Source organism: Vombatus ursinus, unplaced genomic scaffold (assembly GCF_900497805.2).
Source record: "Vombatus ursinus unplaced genomic scaffold, bare-nosed wombat genome assembly UNPS02004437.1, whole genome shotgun sequence".
In the NCBI taxonomy this organism is placed as follows: Eukaryota; Metazoa; Chordata; class Mammalia; order Diprotodontia; family Vombatidae; genus Vombatus; species Vombatus ursinus.
Window position 1 is genome coordinate 349,487 of NW_020944215.1, and position 18,374 is coordinate 367,860.

The 18,374-nt window shown below is 51.4% G+C and overlaps 1 protein-coding gene across 2 annotated transcripts in view; it reads right to left on the bottom strand.

Annotated features, from left to right (window-relative positions):
• Positions 1-1,046: 1,046 nt before the first annotated feature.
• The window catches only part of BCORL1 (BCL6 corepressor like 1), a 71,629-nt gene continuing 54,301 nt past the window's right edge, over positions 1,047-18,374 (bottom strand). For both annotated transcript variants that reach the window (XM_027836309.1, XM_027836300.1), the window contains exons 12-16: positions 17,274-17,440; positions 15,805-15,950; positions 8,714-8,791; positions 6,102-6,255; positions 1,047-2,943 (exon numbers count right to left, since the gene is read on the bottom strand). In XM_027836309.1, the coding sequence (XP_027692110.1) occupies positions 2,664-2,943; positions 6,102-6,255; positions 8,714-8,791; positions 15,805-15,950; positions 17,274-17,440 (825 nt within the window). In that variant the 3' untranslated portion in view covers positions 1,047-2,663. The remainder of the gene's footprint in view (positions 2,944-6,101; positions 6,256-8,713; positions 8,792-15,804; positions 15,951-17,273; positions 17,441-18,374) is intronic.

Here is an 18,374-nt window from a genome sequence, read left to right on the forward strand (position 1 = left end):
GGCTAGGACAGAAAACGCCTCCCCAGCTCGAGCCCCACCTCCCCCCCTTTTGCTGCACAGAGGAGCAGAACCATTCTTTCCTGGGCTGTAGGAATCAGGCTATCTCCACGGTAACCAAGGAATGCTTGAAACACAAGCAAATCAATGCATCCCCCAGGCTGCCCCCCCCATCCCAACCCCCAAGACAACTGGACACACACACACACACACACACACACACACACACACACTCTCTCTCTCTCTCTCTCTCTCTCTCTCTCTCTCTCTCTCTCTCTCTCTCTCTCTCTCTCTCTCTCTCTTCCCCGGAGCCTGGCTGGGCTCTCTCATCCCTTTTGCCAATCAATGCCAAGCTTGAAAACTAGTGGCCGGCTCTCTAGTCCTCAAGGGAATGGAGCTTCCCGGTGGCTTCAAACACACAAAAGGGGGGTGTGTACCAGGGTGGGGGGGGGGGGGGCGCGAGGAAAGCAAGAGGATCGAGGACAATAAAAGGAGACACACAAGACATGAGGCCTGATGCAGGTTTTCTGTATAGAAATGTGTTTTTGACACCACAGCCTGTTGCTTATAACCAGAGAGAGCAGCCAGAATACACACCCAAATGCAAAATTAAAAGGACAAAACCTTTAAAAAGGAAAAAAAAAACCAAGACCAAAGACACCCCCAAAGAAAACCCAAACCCTCAGCTTTATATATGTATATATATATTTAAAAATATCTCTATATGTTTAAATATATATATTTTTAAAAAAGAAAAAGGATTTTTTTAAAAAGCTGATTGAGTCCAGAGGGCCCCAGAGAGACTGAGGGAGGGGGGAGGTCCCAGATAAGGGGAGGTCAGGCTGCCCACTGGGGAATAAAGACAATACGAAGAAAATTCACCACAACTGCTCCTGGCCAGGGTCAGGAGACTCCAGAGAACAGATTGTCCCATCCTCAAACTTGGGCTTTTTTTTTTTTGGAGTCTTTTCTTTTTTTTTCTTTTTTTACTTTTTTTTCTCTTTTCTTTCTTTTTTTTTCTTTTTTTTTCTTTTTTTTTTTTTAGCACCTGTACAATAAAACTGTACCATCTACAACCAGAGAAGGCCAGGGAGGGGCCATGTCTGCCTTTGGGTAGCTGCCCTCTCTCCCCAAGAACTGTTCTGAAAAATAGCAGTCCATAGAAAAGTAACAAGCTCATATCCATCTGGGTGTTTGAGAAAGGGAATTGAGTGGGTGGAGAGGGGGGCCAGGGCGGGTGGGGGCAATGGACTGAGGGCTCCTCCAAAGACCTGGGGCTGGAGGGAAGCCTGGGAGGGCCAACCCGCAGCTGGGTTGACTGGAGCGAGTGGAGTTGGGGCCTGTGCTGGGGGTGGAGGGGTGGGGGGAGAGGGAGAGAGGGAGAGAGAGAGAGAGAAACGTTTCTCTTGCCTTTGCCTGGGAAACAGCTGAGTCCTGGAGGCGACATGTGGCCAGGGGTCAGGGAGCCTAATGAAGGCGTCAAAAGAGAATGTGGGGGAGTGAGAAGGAAGGGGGGGAAAGAGAAGAGAAAGAGGAGAATGGCAGTAGGGAGGGGGAAGAGGTGAATGGCAGTAGGGAACGAGAAGAGAATTGAAGATGAGGGACAGTGGGGAGAGGAAGGCACAGGAGGATGGGCACTGACAGAAAAAGAGAAGGAAGGGGAAGGGATGAGGGAGAATGGGGGGAGCAGGGGGAACAGAAAGAGGGAAGAAGGGGCCCGGTCCCCTCCAGGACTCATTTTCAACTGTCCTTTTGTCACAGCAGCTCATTACCCCTTCACCCCAAACAGAACTAAGCTAAGGCAGGCAGAGTTGTTGGAAAGCATGTGTGAGCCTAGAGCGGGGTAGGGTTAGGGAGAAGGGCAGTTGGGGAGAAAATACACAACCCTTGGGATCCAAGCCCTTGTGCTTGTAGACAGCATCACACAGCTCCACCTACTCCCTGGCTTTGGCTTCCCAGATCACCATCTTCTCCCCCTCCTCGGACGAGAAGCCAGGAAGGTCTGTCCCAGGGAGGGGGACAGGGGTCCCCTCCCAGGGCTTCTCCAAGAAGGAAGGGGAGAAGATGAAAAGGTGAACAAAGCCCCTCGTTCAAGATGATGTCTCAAATCACAGTGATACAGACTTCTCAGAAACCAAGGAAACAATACAAATTAAATACTAATTAAATAAATATTATGGAAGACTTGGAGGAATACGGGAAGGGGGGCTGTTGCTAGAGAGTTTTCTAATTTCTCCACCAGGGCTGGCACCGCCAACTGGACCTGGGTCTGTTTCCCTCGGCCCGGGGCTTGGTCACGCACGCCCAGGGATCCCTGAGCCCACCCTAGGGCCAGGCACCAAAGACACCAGGTTGGTGCTCGGCTCCTTGCCTAGGAGGGTGAGGTGAGCTGAGTTGAGGGCACCCTGTCCCCTCTCACAGTCAATGCGGGTCCTCTCTGATCTTTACAGACCAACGATGCGTCTTTTCCCCCTTTGACTGCAACTAGAGGGAGGTGAGAGGGAATCTGAACCCAAAGACTCCAGTCACTAATGCTGGCATTGATAAGGCTGCTTCTAGTTGGTTCGAATTATTGCCTCATACTGCAGTCAGTCCGAAAAAAGGGGAGGGGGGAGGGGAACTGGCTGGAGGGGGGGGGGACAGGGAAGGGCTGGCGGGCAAGCCCGTCAGCTGCTCCAGGACTGGAATTCAACCTCAGACCCTAGGAGCTGCAGCAACTCGGGCTCATAGCGGATCAGCTCAACAGTCTCAGTGCTGGCCAGGGGACTGGAGTCTAGGCCCCCAGGCCTCTCGGCAGGGGTGAGCAGCTGGCTAGAAACCACCTGCCTGTAGAACTCCACCTTGGGCAAGGTGATGACTTCAAAGTGCGGGAAGCGGGCCTGAAATATCCGGGACGACAGCTTCAGTCTCTTCAGGACATCCGAGAAGAGGAACCAGTTGCAGGGCCTGGGGAAAGAGGGAAGGAATGTTAGCAAGGAGAAGAAATGAATTCAGGGATGCTGGGGAATGGAGCCCTGGGAGTTCACCTAACTAGGCCCAGTCCAAAGGCCCATGAGGAAGCCACACAGCAATCCTACCAGGAAAGAGCCCAAACTCTCCCTTGTCCTCAAGGAACATACATTCTAATGGGCCTGGGGGTAGACACAAGAAAGAGAAACAGGCAGGTACAGAGCAGATGTTCAACATCTGTCCAACTGTGAGGGGACTCTAAGTCTGGTCTCTCCAGCCAGAGGCAAGGGGGCCTAGTAAATGGAGAGAAAGACTCCGTGGGAGTCCAGATGACCTGGGGTTGACTTGGGCCGAACTAGGGCAAATTGCCCTCGCCTATCTATTGCCTCCTCCTCCTGCTTTAGTAAAATGAGGCTGAGACCCTGCCAGCTCCCACTCTTTCCAGTGGAGTGACCACACTGCCTCTCACACTCAGATCCTCCGAAGCTTTCTAGGTGTCACTGTGCTCTGATGCCCCAGGAGACCCCTCCTCACCACCAGCAAAGAGTCAACTTCCTGTTAGGGTGTACTGGCTACTCTAGTGAAGAGAGTGAGAATTCCCCCAAGGGTCACCAACTTGTGAAGAATGACAGACGTTGTCATTTAAATCATTTGTTGATTTGCCACCTGGGGTCCTATAGCTGCAGGCCAGGACGCTTGGGGGGGGGGGGGAGAGAGGGCAATGTGAGTCTTCTCACCCCCCTCCCAGACCCCCAGTCCATTTACTGCCTCAGGCTAAAGATCCAGTTTCAGAGGGCAAGGTGGGAGGTGGGGGGTACTCTGCAGGAATTCATTAACTGTGCAATACTATCCCTAGAGCCCACCCCCACCCTCAGAGATCAGCTTATGTATGCCCAGAAGAATAAGGACCATAAGCCCCTGAAACTTGATCCTGGTGGGTGTTAGCAAGAAGACTATTTTTACTCCTATCAGACCATTTGGTCTGGTTGGGGGGGGGAGGGAGGAGAGAGGCTGCAAGCGGGACTGTGACCCACTGGTTAGAGCTCTCCTTTAAGCTCTGCTTCTGGTTCATGACAGTCCCCATGTATAGATCACCTGCTCGTCAGATTTCTTCCTTTTTCTAAGGAGAACTTTATGCAGGAGCTGTTTGTTAGACTTTGAAACACTAAGACGCCGAGAAGGAAGGAGTGAATTATTAATTCAAGTTCTGACCAATTCTTTGTTAAGAATTATCATGCTGGTCCCATGAACTGGTCCTTCCACACGCCCAGGGTACAGTGATCCGAGATGTGACCATTAAGCTTCCCCCCTGCAATCTGAGGACTGAATATATTTGATGGGGCTCACTCAGCAATATTCAATATATGGTATACTCTTAGTGTGAGCAGAGGATTGGGCTCCGTGCTGGGGGAAGAGCTGCTCACCCACAGATCACAGATTTAGAGTTGGAAGGCACCTTAGAGGCCATGGAATGTATCCCCTCCTTCCCAATTTGCAGATGAGGAAACTGAGGCCCAGAGAGGTTAAATGACTGGCCCAGGATCACATAACTATTAGGTAGCTAAAGCAGGATCTGAACCCAGGTCTTCTTGATTCCAAGCCCAGCGCCCATTCACTACGCTGCCTCTCCACAAATACATATTAAATGCCTACTGCATCCCAGACACTGTACTAGGTGCTGGGAATTCAAGGACAAATAGGAAACAGTCCCTGGGAGCTTACCCTCTAATGGGGATTCAGGGTTAGCTAAGACGAATACAAGGGCATAGTTATAGCCATGTTACTGAGTATTCTCTCTCTCTCTGAAAATCAGTGAGCTCCTCCCCTCATTCTCCTTGTGGAAGGCAGAATCATGGGTATGGAGTCAATTCCACTCCATCCAAGGCACTCTGCTGGTCAGAAGAGACTTAGCTTCAAACTTAGGTTTCGCTTCTACCTATGTGTCCTTGGATAAGTCCCTTCCCCCACTCTGCAAAGTGAAAAAGATTGGATCCGATGAGCCCCTCCTTCCCATCCGGCTCTAAACCAAAGATCCTATGATATTTCAGATCAATTACACTCTGGGGAGTTATGACCAAGCAATAGTTTGTCTGAAAAAGATCTCGGGGATTTGGTGGGCCCGGAGGTCAACGTGTATCAACTGTGGGATATGGCAGCCAGAACAGCTGCCCCTCTTATTCTTTGTGAAGAGAGGCAGGGCACCTTGAACCAGAAAGGAGCCTAGTCAGAAGCCCAGAGCAGGAGTGCTGCGGGTGGGGGTGGGGGCAGGGGCAGGGTCGGGGAGAGCATATTTTAGGAAAGACATTGATAAACTGGAGTGTATCTAGCAGAGAGTAACCAGGGTGGGGAAGAGTCTGGTGATTGGGCCTTCTGAGGATTGGGTGTGCTAGGCCTAGGAAAGGAAAGGTGGAGGGAGCGGGGGACAGGAGGAGACCCCATAAGCATCAGAAGACCTGTCAGAGGAGGCCGTTTGGCCTTTCCCTGTTTGGTGGGGATGGCAGAGAGATCCTCCCAATTAGAACTGTCCCACAGAGGACTGGGGTGCCTCCTGAGGTCGAGGCTTCCCGAGCCTTGGAGGTCTCCGTCCTCCCTGGAAGAAGCAAGTTGTAGATTTGTGCTCAGGGAATGGATTGGATCAGATGGCCTGGTGGGCCCCTTCCAACTCTGATATTCGGAGCACACAGTGACTTCCCATTAACCATTCCTGGGCCACCTGCCACTTACAGTAGCGACATCAGCCCCTTTCAACCCTTCCCATGAATGAGAACCTCTATTTCTTGAGCACCCAAAGGGTTGACAAAGCACTTTCCATATATCCTCCCATGAGGTCAGTGGTCCCATTTTAGGGATGAGGAACTAGGGCTCAGGAAATTTAAGTGACTGGCCCTGGGTCACCAGGCTGCTGAACGCCAGATCTAGGATTCAGACTCAGTGCCTCCCCTCCCCAGTCACTAACACCATGTAATCTCTCCTTGAGAGTGGGGGCTGTTTCATCTCTGCCTTGGGAGCCTCAGCACCATGCCTGACACCTAACAGGGACTTAATAAACAACTGGCAACTAGCTGGAAACCTCTTGGCCAGAAGGGCAAAGCAGGGTCCCCAGCCGGCCCCGGTCCCCGCCCCTGCCCCCTCGCAGAGGCCTCCTGCACACTCACCCACGGGACAGCGACACTTGGAGGTTGTAAGTCGGAAGCAACGGCTTCTCCGAGAACTCAAACACGAAGTCGTCTGACTCCTGGTCGTTCCCGTCATTGTCTGAGGTGCCAGGGGGGTTGTCCAGGAGGTTGCACTTGGCCCTGTCCTTCCCCTCTGTGAAGAAAGCACACATCCACATGGAGACCTGGGACCCACTGTGTCCAGCTTGAGGGCACAGGCTCCCGAGCCCACGTCAGAGGCCGGAAAGACCAACCCTGGCAGACAGCAGCAGCAGCTGCTCCTTCCTGTCTTGGAGAGCAAGGGAAGGTTCAAAGCCCTTTCCTCACACAGCCCTATAAGGCAGGGAGCACAAATGTATGCTGCTGTGCCCATTGATCAGAGGAAGAAACTGAGGCGCTACCCATAGGTCAAGGGATTTGCCAAGGGTCACCCATCTAACAAGGACTAACCTCAAATCTCTAGGAGCATGGGATCTGGAGATGGAAGGATCATTAAAGGTCAGCTCGTTCAATCTTCTCATTTTACAAGACCCAGAGATGTCACAGCTTGTCCAGGGTCATGCAGGAAGTAGGCAGTGGCCGGGACTTGAATTCAGGTCTCCCCACCTCCCCCATGCTTCATGTCAAGTCTGCTTATCCTAGTCCAGGGGTGGGGAACTTGTGGCCCTCTAGGTCCTCGGGTGCAGCCTTTGGACCGAGTCCAAGTTTTACAGAACAAATCCTTTCATTAAGGGGATTTGTTCTGTGAAGTTTGCATTCGGTCAGAGGGCCGCACTGGAGGACCTGGAGGGCCACAGGTTCCCCACCCTGCCTAGTTCCTGACCCTTGGGAAAGAGAGGGCGTGGAAACCATGTCTTCAGAAGCCAGTTTAAGCCCAGCAGTCGCATGCTTGTCCCTCCCCCTCTCGTCTGTCCTAGGGCTGGGGAGGTAGGGACACCCAAAGCGCACTGAGCCAGTCAGTCCTAGATCTCAAATCCTGGCCCTGCCATTAGTTAGCAGTGTGACTTTGGGCAAGTCCTCCCCTTTCTCTGGGCCTCAGTTTCCTCCTCTGTAAAAGGAGGGGGTTAGACTCCATGGTCTCTGCCATCCTAGAGGTTGAGAAGTCAGGTATGGCAGCCACGGACTGACAACCAAGGCCAGGAACGGCTTCCCCAAACGGTCAGGGCAGCTAAGGTGACTCCCTGGCCTGGGGTCAGTCCTGGGCCTGTGTGGCCTACTCCTCCCTCTCCCTGACCTCCTCCACACTCAGGGAATTTCCTTCACTCTTTGGCCCAATAAGGGAGCCACAAACCATCCCAGCTGGGGATCTGGTTAGCATCAAAAGGCAGTGAGCCTGAGGTCAGGAGGTCGAGAGCTTGGGGGTAATTACTATCTCAGAAGCAGGGAGGGGCAGGCTCCGAGGAAAGTGAATCAGGAGGAAGAGAACAGAAGAGAACAGAAGAGAACAGAAGAGAACAGCTCGCCCACGGGGCTCCAGCTCAGAAGACTCGAGTTCAAATCCCAGCCTGGCCCTTTGCCAGTTACTTGAGCCTCAGAGACTTACTTCCCCTTCAGTGAACCCGTTTTCTTCTCTGTAACAAGGGGAGGATGTGGCTGAGACTCCAGACCACCCAGGGTTGTTGGAAGGAAAGTGATTTGGAAGCCTTAGAGCTGCAGAGAAATGAGGCCCTGAGTGCCCCCCCCAAGAGGTGAGCCAGGACGCTCAGGCCAAGGACAGCGGAAAGGAAGAGAGAAGGAAGAAGAAAGGGGGAGTGGATGAATGTACTTGGCTGATTTGAGCGACAGAGCCTGAAGTTGGGGGAGGAGAGGTTCAGGTTGGGGGTGGGGTGGGGACTGCTTGGAATTGAAGGAAGGTGGCAAAGAGTCATCAAGGCAAGGCAGAGGGCCGGGCCCAATCCTGTCTCTGATGCCTTCTGCCTTCTGCCCTCCTGGCACTCCCCTGGGCCTCAGCTTCCTCCTCTGTAAAAAGAAGGGATCAAACTAGGTAGCTTCGAAGTTCTCTTCCAGCTCAAAATCTATGATCCGAAGTCAATGAATTATTTCGCTCCACAAGGACCCAACTGAAATCTCAACAAGCATCTAGTAAGTGCTTGCTTAGATGAGGGACTGGGAAGACAAAGACAAAATTGCAAAAGAAAATGGGTCCCCCCCCTCTCCGATCAAGTGTATATTCTACCGGGCAGGGGCCGGGGGCCCAGGTAATAACAACTGTATTTCTTGAAAAAAAGGGGAGTGAATACTACCAAGTCAGAGAATCAGGAAAGGTTCCCAACTGCATTTAGCACCTAGGATGGTTCTGAAAGGAAGCTAAATGTAAGAGGTAAGGAGGAAGGGCACTCCAGGCATCGGGAACTGCCTGAACAAAGGCACAGAGGTGGGGGATGGAAGGTGGAGGTTGGGGCAACCATCTGTAAACATTTATTAAGCGCTTACTTTGTGCCAGGCACTGTGCTAAGCAAGTAGAGCCAGAAAATAGAATACAGGAAGGGTAGCAATATGAAAGAAGTCTGGAAAAAGGTAGCTGGGAGCCAGGCTGCAGACAGCTAGAACCATGCCAGCCAATCCTGAGTTCCCTGGCAAGAGGGGGCACAGTAGATCTGGTGAGAGCTTACCCAATACAGAGCTGCTGTAGAAGTCCCAGGCCACTCTCGGATCACCCTCTGGGCGACCCTGGAGATCTGAAAGGTGATCTAGGGGAAGAAAGGAAGGTAGTAAGGCATAAGGAGCTGGGGTGGGCATGTTGGAGCCAGCTCAGAACCAGCTTTGAGCCCTTTGGGTGTGAGCACTGACCCCTCAGAAATCAGCAAACCTCCTACAAATCAGGGCTTGATTTAGTGTTCTGTTGATGGTTTAGACTTAAGAAAGCGATGGAGAAAATGCAGATTTAACTGAAAAGGGTGTCGTGGGTATATCCTTTTCCCCAGAGAGCTGGTTGTTAACCATTTACCAGCACATCACCGACTAGGCCCAAAGCACACGTGGGTGTACAAGGGGGATGAGGAGGAAGGAGTGGACAAGGGGCCAGAGAGCTATCTGGTCCCTGTCTTCAATGCTACCTTATTCAGAGAGGCAGTGTTGTACAGTGGGAAGCATGCTAGGAAAACTTGACCTTGGAAGGGCTGATCCAATGACCATGCTGGGAAACAATGGCTGCAACAACCTGAACAAAACCAACCCAGAGCAGTAGCAAGAATCTGGTCAATTACAGTAGTCAATGTCAATGTGACTATCTCTCCCAGGAAAAGAAAGATACATCCTCTCTCCTTCCTGTTAGCAACTGAGAAATTGGATTGGTGGTGGTAATGTGTGCGTGTGGGGGGTGAGGTTAGAAAATGTATCCATAAACTAAAAAACAAACAAACATGAATGCTGGACCCAGAGTTTGGAGATGGCAGGAGGCGTTCCAGCTCGGGCCTGCACTAGCTGTGGCATGTCCATTGGGCAAGTCACATCTCTGAGCATCGGTGTTATATCCTCTGCAAAATGATGCCAGCTACCTCACCAAAATCTGAAAGGTCTAGAGAAATAGGAACTTCCGTCATGGAGAGTCGAGAATCACTAAGGGAAGGGAGGGACCTTATTGAGAACCTTACTAATCCACCTCCTGCCTTGTTTTACTGAGGAGTCGCTGAGACCCAATGAGCCGTTTTCAAAGTGTCTTTTACATACAAGGTGGGGAGGCTTCACAGCGTAGACAGAGAAGGTGGCCTAGGAGTCAGGAAGGCAGGTGCAGGGGCTACCCTTAATGCATAGTGGGGCTGTGGGACCTGGGCTAATCACTTGACCTCTTAGTTCTCTGGAGTGACCTTCTAAGCTTGTAGGAGGAGAACAGTTACTGATTTAATGGCCTTCCAATCTAGTCTGCCCCCTGCGCCCTCTGGACCACTGTGGACCTCCATCCAATTGGCAGCTGAAACTATGTGTGTATGGGGGGGGTAGCACCCCCATTCAAATGTGAGCTTTAAGTTCAGGGAGCCTGTAGATTTTTCCACTTGTATCTCCAGTGCTTGGAACACAGTAAGTGCTTAATAAATGTGTGGGTTTTTTTTTAAATTTTTCATTTGTTAATTTTCATTCATCTGCTTCTCCCATACTGAAGAAATCCCAAGGCCCAACTTAAGAAAGTGCTGGGGGAGATTAAAGACAAAATGCTCAACAGGTACCTGCCTGTCCTCAGGGGGCTCACATTCTGACCCTGGGCCAAGATCACAAAGCTGCTAAGTGTTGGAACAGCCTGCCTTCTCCATCGGGTCTAGATTCCCGTCCGAGGGCAGAATTCAGAATCCGGCAGTGACAAATGGTAATGTACAAAGTGCTATCCAAACTATACAAATGTCAGCAATGGTTATTATTTCAACACTTCTAGATCTGCACTTAGGCCTCTTGGGGGTGACCTCCAGTGCCACCCATGGAAACCCTGGCGCGACTTTAGAGGTTTGGAGAGCCAAAGGGGTGGCTGATCCAGCACCCTGCGGCTGGCCTGGGAGGAAGCCAGCTGAGGAGGGATGCACAGCCCATCGTGGCAGGTGCCTACACTTGAAGCCTCTTGAGCAAGGGAGGCCTTGCCAAAGCTTGGCCTCTGGTGTCACACACGACCCCAGGCCACCTTTAGTGGAGTCCTGAGATGACTCAGAAGCAAGATCATCTTCCATTTCTCTAGCACTTCTAGGTTTGTGAGGCAGGGGGGATAGCATTTATCCCCTATTTGACAGGCAGGGAGACTGAGGCTCAGAGAAAGTGACTGACCCCAAATTCCACAGCTAGTAAGCACCAGGGGTAGAATTCAAATCCAGGTCTCTCCTGACTGTATGTTAGACACATTTCCCCCCTACAGCATCAGAAGAGATGCTCGATAAAGGCTTGTGTAAGTCTCGCCAAGCTCTTCCTCCTGCTCTTACACATTCAATCTAAAGTCAGCCAAATCCCCGGGCCCAGTCTCACCAAGGGAACCCTCAGGAGAGTCATTCCTTCTCTGACTGGCTCTCCTCTCTTCTCAATGTCTCCTTTCCATTTCTCTCTGTGGCTCTTTCCCTTCCTCTCTGCCACTTGCCGTCTATCTGCCTGCCTGTCTCTCTGCCTCGATCTTGCACCCTTGAGCCTTATTTTTGGGGGAAAAAAGAGTCTCCCACAACCTATCTGTGCTCCCACTACCTCACAGGATCCACTTTTCCAGGGAAAAATTGGAAAAAACCAAAACCAACGAACAGTAACAACAACAAAATGCAGTCCCCGCCGTGGAGTCAGATGCCAAAAGAGGGCCGTGGGATTTGCTCGTTTTCCTCAAATCTAATTTCACCCTTCTCTCCCTCTCCCCCCATCCTCTTTCCTCCGCCCCGATTGTCCCCGACAGAAGAGGAAAAACTGGTCTCTTTTCATTAGTCTAGATTGGATATTGCTTTCTTCCTCCAGGGGTCAAAGGTAAATTAGTCACATGCCTCACCGGTAATTTGGCCCAAAGGGAGGGATTCTAAGAGACTCTTTGGGGATTAGACTTTTTGGTGTTCAGTGTCTGATTGGGCATCTGTCTGCAATAATCACTGGTCCTGTTTACACAGTGTTTGCCACACACTCTCATTTGCGCCTCACAGCAGCCCTGCTGTAAGGGAGGCAGGCCAAGGTAGAATTATCCCCATTGCAGAGGTGCAGAAACTGAGAACCAATAGTAGACAACTAGTTGGTAGCAAAGTTGGAACTCAAGACTAATTTCAGCAAATCCAAAGAGGAAAAACAAGCCTTAGAACATTGGTCAATCATAAGGGATCTTATAAAATATCCAGGCATCGGAGCCTAGATTTTTTGGATTTACAGCCAAAAAGCATCTCAGAAGCCACGTGAGTTCATTCCTCTCATGTTACAGATGAGGAAACAGAGGCACAGGGGGCTTGCTGAGGGAACAGTTATTCCAAGGTCCACATGGCTATTAAGTGCCTTGAGGCAGGATTTGAACCCACGTCTTTCTAAGTCCAAGATCAGTGCCTTATCCATTACACCAGTGGTCCTCAAAGTGTGCTACAGGGACACTTGGGGGGGGATCCCTGAGACCCTTTCAGGGGGTCCTTGAGGCCCAAACTCTTTTCATAATAAAACTAGGACATTTTAATTTCAAATATGATGAATATCAATAAATATAACCAGTAGTTCTTTAGGGGGAGTCCTCAATCATTTTTAAGAGTGTAAAGGGGGTCTGGTCCTCAGATCAAAGAGTCTGAGAAGTGCTATACAAGACCATGTTGTCACCACTCAACCTTAGAGAAGAAGAAACCAAGGATCAGGATGAAAGTCACTTAGCTACTAAGTGACAGTTGGAATCGGAACATCCGGGGCTCTTTGCACTGTCCCAGGCTGTCTCAGTGGGGTCTCAAGCCTCCCTTTACATAAGCTTTCACTGAAGGCTTCCTTTCAATGACCTCAACCCAATTCACAGCCACTGTCCCAGGAAGCCACCATCCCAAGAAGCCACCGCCCCAAGAGCAGGGCTGTCTGTGCTCTGGACCTGAATGGTTCTCTCATCCTCCCTCCCTCCACCCATACTTGTCCACTCTGGGGCACACAGAGAACGAGCAAAAGTGAGGAAGGAAGAAGAAGGGTGCCTCAGAAAGTCCCAGCATGACGAGCCAGCAGGCAGTCAGCCTCCACTTACAGACCTCGTGCCACCTCTGATAGCGGCCCATACCACTTTGGGATGGCTCTCATCTGGGAGGGTCTCAGTTCCTCAGTACAACTTCTACCCACTGCTCCTAGTCCTGGCCTGGGGGGAAGTGGGGGGGAGGCAAGCAGAGAAAGTCCCTTCCCCTAGAAAGTCGCTACTTAATTTAAAAAGAGCAAATGTGGCTCTCCCCAGTCTTCTTTTCTACAGGCTAAAGGCCCCCAGGCTTTTTCAACCAACTCTAAGACACTGGAGAAAAGGCACTGGGTTCAAATTCTTCAATAGCTTTGCTCAAATTATCTCCTCCGCCTGGAATGTCTTAACAGAGGTGCTATCTTAAGGAAGGGAAGGGGCCTGGGAACTGTGCTGTGGGGGAAGGGACTTAGGTGGCAGGGGGAAGAGGCCTGTAGAAGAAGCCAAAGATCCGAGTGGGGGGGGGGGCCAGGAGGAACAATCCAGGTGGAACTCAGGCTCCTAGAAAGGCAGAACCAGAAGGAGCCTGAAGATGTCGCTTGGTCCAATTTACAGAAGGGGAAACTGAGGCTGCCCAGAGTCACACAGCTAGTTCAGTAGCATCTTGCTGAAGTGCTTCAGATTGGCCTGGCCAGGATCAAGTTTTTGGAATGATTCTGTGCTGGGTCACTCTGCATGAGGCCCCAACAACAAACACGACCAGCAGGTCAGCAGGAAAAGCATTGTACTGTCCCACTTTTTCAGCTGGGCAGTAACGGAGTCTACTCACTGAAGTCAGAAGGACCTGGGTTTGACTCACATTTACTAGCTGAGTGACCCTGGGCAAGTCACAGAGAAGCAGTTGGCTTTGGGTCCAGAGGACCTGGGTTTGAATCTCACCTCTGCCAACTTACTCCTACCACCCACATGACCTTGGGCAAAGCCCTTCTCCTGTCTGGGCCTCAGTTTCCTCCTCGGTAAAATGAGGAGTTAATGGTTAAGATTCCTTCTGGACTTTTAGTCTTGTTTCGATCACCGTCTTCTGTCTTCACCTCACTTCATTTCCGACAATCTCTCTCCTCTCTCCTACTAATTGAAACCATCTCTTGTAACAAAGACCAAATAAAGAAAAAACAATCACTACCACCCCACCACAGCTTGGCGAAAAAGCCAGCCCCCGTGAGCAGGAGATGCCTTCAGAGGCGCCCCCCTACCCTGCTCAGAGGCTCCCATCACTCTGAGAACCTGTCTTCTCCACCGGCCAGGAGACAATGAGCCAGGTCCTCTTTCCCCTCCCAGGCAGCGGGATAGAAATGGTGACTATAATTATACCCGCCTTCTGCAACTCCCTGCAGCTTCCAGAAATGCTCAAGCATTTCTGCTGCCCAGCCTACAGCTATTCTCCCAGAGAGGAACATTTCCAGGAATGACCGACACAGTCTCTCAGAGGTAGCTGGAGTAACAGGGACGGAGACAGAATGAGTTCTGCTGGCCTGCTGCGAGGGAGAACCCAGCTGTGATGTCACAAAGGCGAACATGGGAGAGATCAACTGAGCATGCCTGACGGGAGGCTCTGGCAGGGCTTTGCCAAGCCCCTCACCACCACCACCTCCAGGGGAGCAATCTCACTGCCGGCCGATGCTTAGTTTGCCTCTAATAGAGAAAAGTACATGTCTGGGGCCTACCCCGTAGATTCAATCAGGCACGCTAGGTGCTTTCCCAAGGTAGCCAAGGGAGAGATGGGAAGGAGAAGGATGCTAGGATGTAAGGATGGTTTCACAACGCCCAAAGGCTACAATATAGGCACAACCCCAAGGGCTTCTCTCTGGTCACAAAGGAAAAAAAAAAGTTACATCCCATCTCTTCGCAAATAAAGACTGATTCAAAACACTAGCTCTTGGCTTTCTTCATCGGCGTTATCAGCTTCTACTGTCCCAAACTAAAAAGGAGAGTGGCTTCCACTTCTGATGGGGGGAGGGGGGATGTTTATCATCTCAGTTTTACAGAGAAGGAAACTGAGGCATAGGGAAAAGAAAAGGAAATTTTCTTAGGACTTTCATCTTTGAGATGGAAGGAGAGGGGATGGAGACCCAGAAGGAGGAAAGGATTTGTTTGGCTCACAGAGCTAGTTGCCCACATCCAAACCCGGGTCATCTGACTGCAGTTTGGTACTCTTTCCACTTGGCATCAATTGATCCAGGTGAGATTTTAAACCCTAAAGGCAACTGCCTCTGAGCAGAGACAAAGCCTCTCTGCAGGGGGCCATGAAGGAGGGCGGCCTAAGGGAGCTTTGATAGGGTCAATTTGATAGGCCCTAAATGGCGGCTGGAAAGGCCATGCCAACATTCCCAATCCCTAAGGATTAGGTACTAGGGATGGGGCCTGACATCCCCTCTTGGGATACATGAGCAAAGCTTGACCTTTAGGACTTGAGGAAATATCAGCTTTCAGTTGGAAAGTGGAAACTTCTCATTGACATATGCAAGGAGCCGTGGAAAGACCCAGCCAGAGTGGTGGTGACGAGGGTGCTGGGCGGGAAGAGACAGACTCCAACACAGCAGTGTTCAAAAAAGGAAACTGAGTCTGAGCCCTTACCACACGGCGCCTGCTTTGTCGGCCCGGCCTTAGGAAAACGTCTCTTAGATTTGCCTCTGCTGGTGGTTGTTAGACTTATAAAAACCAGTTTTAAAAAAAATCTCATCTCTGGTCATAATGATCATAGGATCACAGAACCAAAGCTGAAAGGAACCTCAGAGACCACCCAGTCTAAACCCCTTTCATTTTACAGAAGAGGAAACTGAGGCCCAGGGAGGAGAAGGGACTTGTCTAAGGGCACACAGAGGATCCTAGATAGAGAACTGGAAGGTACCCCAGAGACCATCTAGTCCATCCCCTCTCATTTTGCAGGAGGAAACTGAGGCCACAAAGGCCACAGCAGGATGGCTTCGACCCTGTGCCACAGTGCATCGACCAACCAGAAAGGCAGAACTATATTCCCGCCGTCAGGGGTGGGGGAGGGGGGACAAGGCCTCTGCCCTGACAGAGGGCTGGCCGCTCAGGCCACCCTCTTCCTGGACGAGCCCTGTTCTCGGGGCCAGTGCTTACCGCTGAGAAATTTCTTCATTGTGTCACTGCTGGCGAGTTTCATGGCTGTCTGCCCTGAGTAGGTGGCGAGCGTGGGGTCCGCCCCATAGGAAAGCAGGAGCCAGATGGTCTCCAGGTTGTCATTGACCACAGCATCATGGACAGGCCTGCGGAGAGAGGTCAGGCGAAGTGTGTCTCGGAGGAATGAGGAGGAGGACTGGCCTAGTCCATCAGAAAAGAAATCGGGCAAGCTCGAATTTCTACGGCATCCTAACGTAAGCAAGGTCCTTTAGAAAGCATCATCTCAACGGACGCTCAGAACAACCCCAGGAGTCCATATTTCTCATCGTATTAGAGTTCCCATTTTAAAGGGGAGGAAAGCAGGGCTCAGTAAGTTGCAATGAGTAGCCCAGAGTCCCAGAGCTAGTAAGCGTCAGAGGCAGAATTCCCCCAGTGCCCCATCAACTACATGAGTTGGCTTTCAGAGCCCAACTGGGGAGATTCCATAGTCACCTGAGAGGAGTGGGTCTGCAAAGGCAAAATCGGGAGTGGGGGGGGGTGGGTTTGAGACAGAAGCACTGAGCGGAAGCGTCCTTCCATCACCAAGTAAGCCCATCCCATCAAGGTGACAGAGGCAGGCCCAAAGGCCTAGAGTAATGGGATGCTGCCTAGTAATTGTGGGAGGGGAGTTTCGATGACACCGGGCTGCCTCAAACTTTAGGAGACTCAAAGCGCTAGTTCAAGGCCTTCATTTTACAGATGAGTAAACTGAGGCACAAAGAAAAGAAAGCACAATCCCCTCCCCCACAAGCAGGCAGGCCAGAATTTGAACCCAGGTCTTCTCACTCCAAACCCTTGACCTCGGGCCATCATCTCTCCTGCTTCCTTCTCTTGGGCTCTCCCTGCTCCTCCCTTTCTCCTGTTTACCTCGCCTGGGTCTCTCCCTAGGCGGAGATGGAGGCCTCCCCACACAGATTTTTGCCTCTTCTCTGCACCTGTCTCACATTAGGATGGGGGATTAGGATCATCTGTGGGGGCTTCCTTGAGGGGAGGCTCTGTGTCTTATCTAAGTTTTCTCTCCTCCCCCATAGCAGGGGCCTCTGTTCATAGTGATGCTTGATCAAGGTTTGCAGCTTTCTGTTTTTTCAAGATCGCAGGACTGGACACACAGCAGCCTCCCAAAGAAAAACAAGAGGGTTGGTGGTGCCTCCCTGGGTCTCATGCCCAAGTCTCTTACGGTAGATGCTCTGCAAGACATCAATGGGGAGGAGCTGGGGGTCCACCCTGACAACATCCTTTCTTCTTGAACTTCTGCCTTGGGATCTAGTTATGGCTCAAATAGCCTAGGGTTCGATTCTGTCTGCCTGGCAGCTGCCAACATCCTTTCTACCGGGGGGGGGGGGGGGGGGGGGGGGGTGGTTTGAGTGCTTTTAAGTCAGTGGGTATGTGCTGTGGGGGAAGAGGAGGGCAGAAGAACAGGGCCTACTTACCTGGTGCCATCCTGAGCGCTGCAGTTGACATTTGCCCCATGCTCCAGTAGAATGTTGAGGATGTCTGTCCAGCCTCGAGCACAGGCCTCGTGGAGGGCAGTGTAGCCAGCGTTGTCCCGGTGATTGACGTCCTCACTTTCTTTCTTCAGACAATACGTGACCACATCCTGTGGAGGACAGGAATGGGGGGTGCTGTCACGTCAGCAATGAGGAGAAAGTCTTGGGGGGGGACGTGTCTCATCTCCCTTAGAAGAGGAGTCCTCAGAGACAGAGATGCTGGACTGTTCCCCATTCCCTCAACCACCACCTGCCCCGCTGGGCCACTCTGCATCCACACACAGTGGGTGCTCATTAAGCACCCACTGTGTGCCAAACTGTGCTACGTGCTGGGGATACAAGAATAAAGAAGGAAAAAGGTGATTCAGCTGAAAATCAATACAAATTAACTGGGAGGGAGGGGACACTAAGTGGGACATGAGGAAAGGCCTCTTGGAACCCAGAGGAGCTGAGAAGGGGAACATTCCAAGCATGGGGGAAAGGCCACGCCCTCAAGACTTGGAGATGGACACTGGGGGAACAGCAAGTGCCTGAGGGGGCCTAATGTGTCATCGACATGGAAGGAAAGGATGCAGCGAGTCCCTGTTGGGTCTTAACTGCCAAGCTAGAAACTTGCATCTTCTCCCAGGGGTAAGGAGCCCCTGAAGCTTCATGAGCAGAGGAGTGACAGTGGCCCCACCTGCGTTCCCCAGCTACCCTAGAATAAAAATCTAACAGGTCACATTGCCCTAAGGATCTCAGGTTTACCAAGCACTTTACACCCAACAATTCTGGAAGGGAGTGTAAGGGTTATTATGCTCATTCTACGGTTAAGAAAGCTGAGGAGAGAGGGAAGTGAATGGCTTAAGGTCATACAGATAGTCAGCAGCAAAGCTGGGAATGGACCAGTCCAGCATTCTTTCTATTACCCCTGCACCCCTTGCTGTTGTCTATCCTGCCCACCAGTGAGAACAGTGTAAGACATATGCACTAAGTTGTTTTGTTCTTTTTTCATCACTGGGGATGGGGTCCACTGAGTCATTCACACGCTGACCAGCCCCTCCT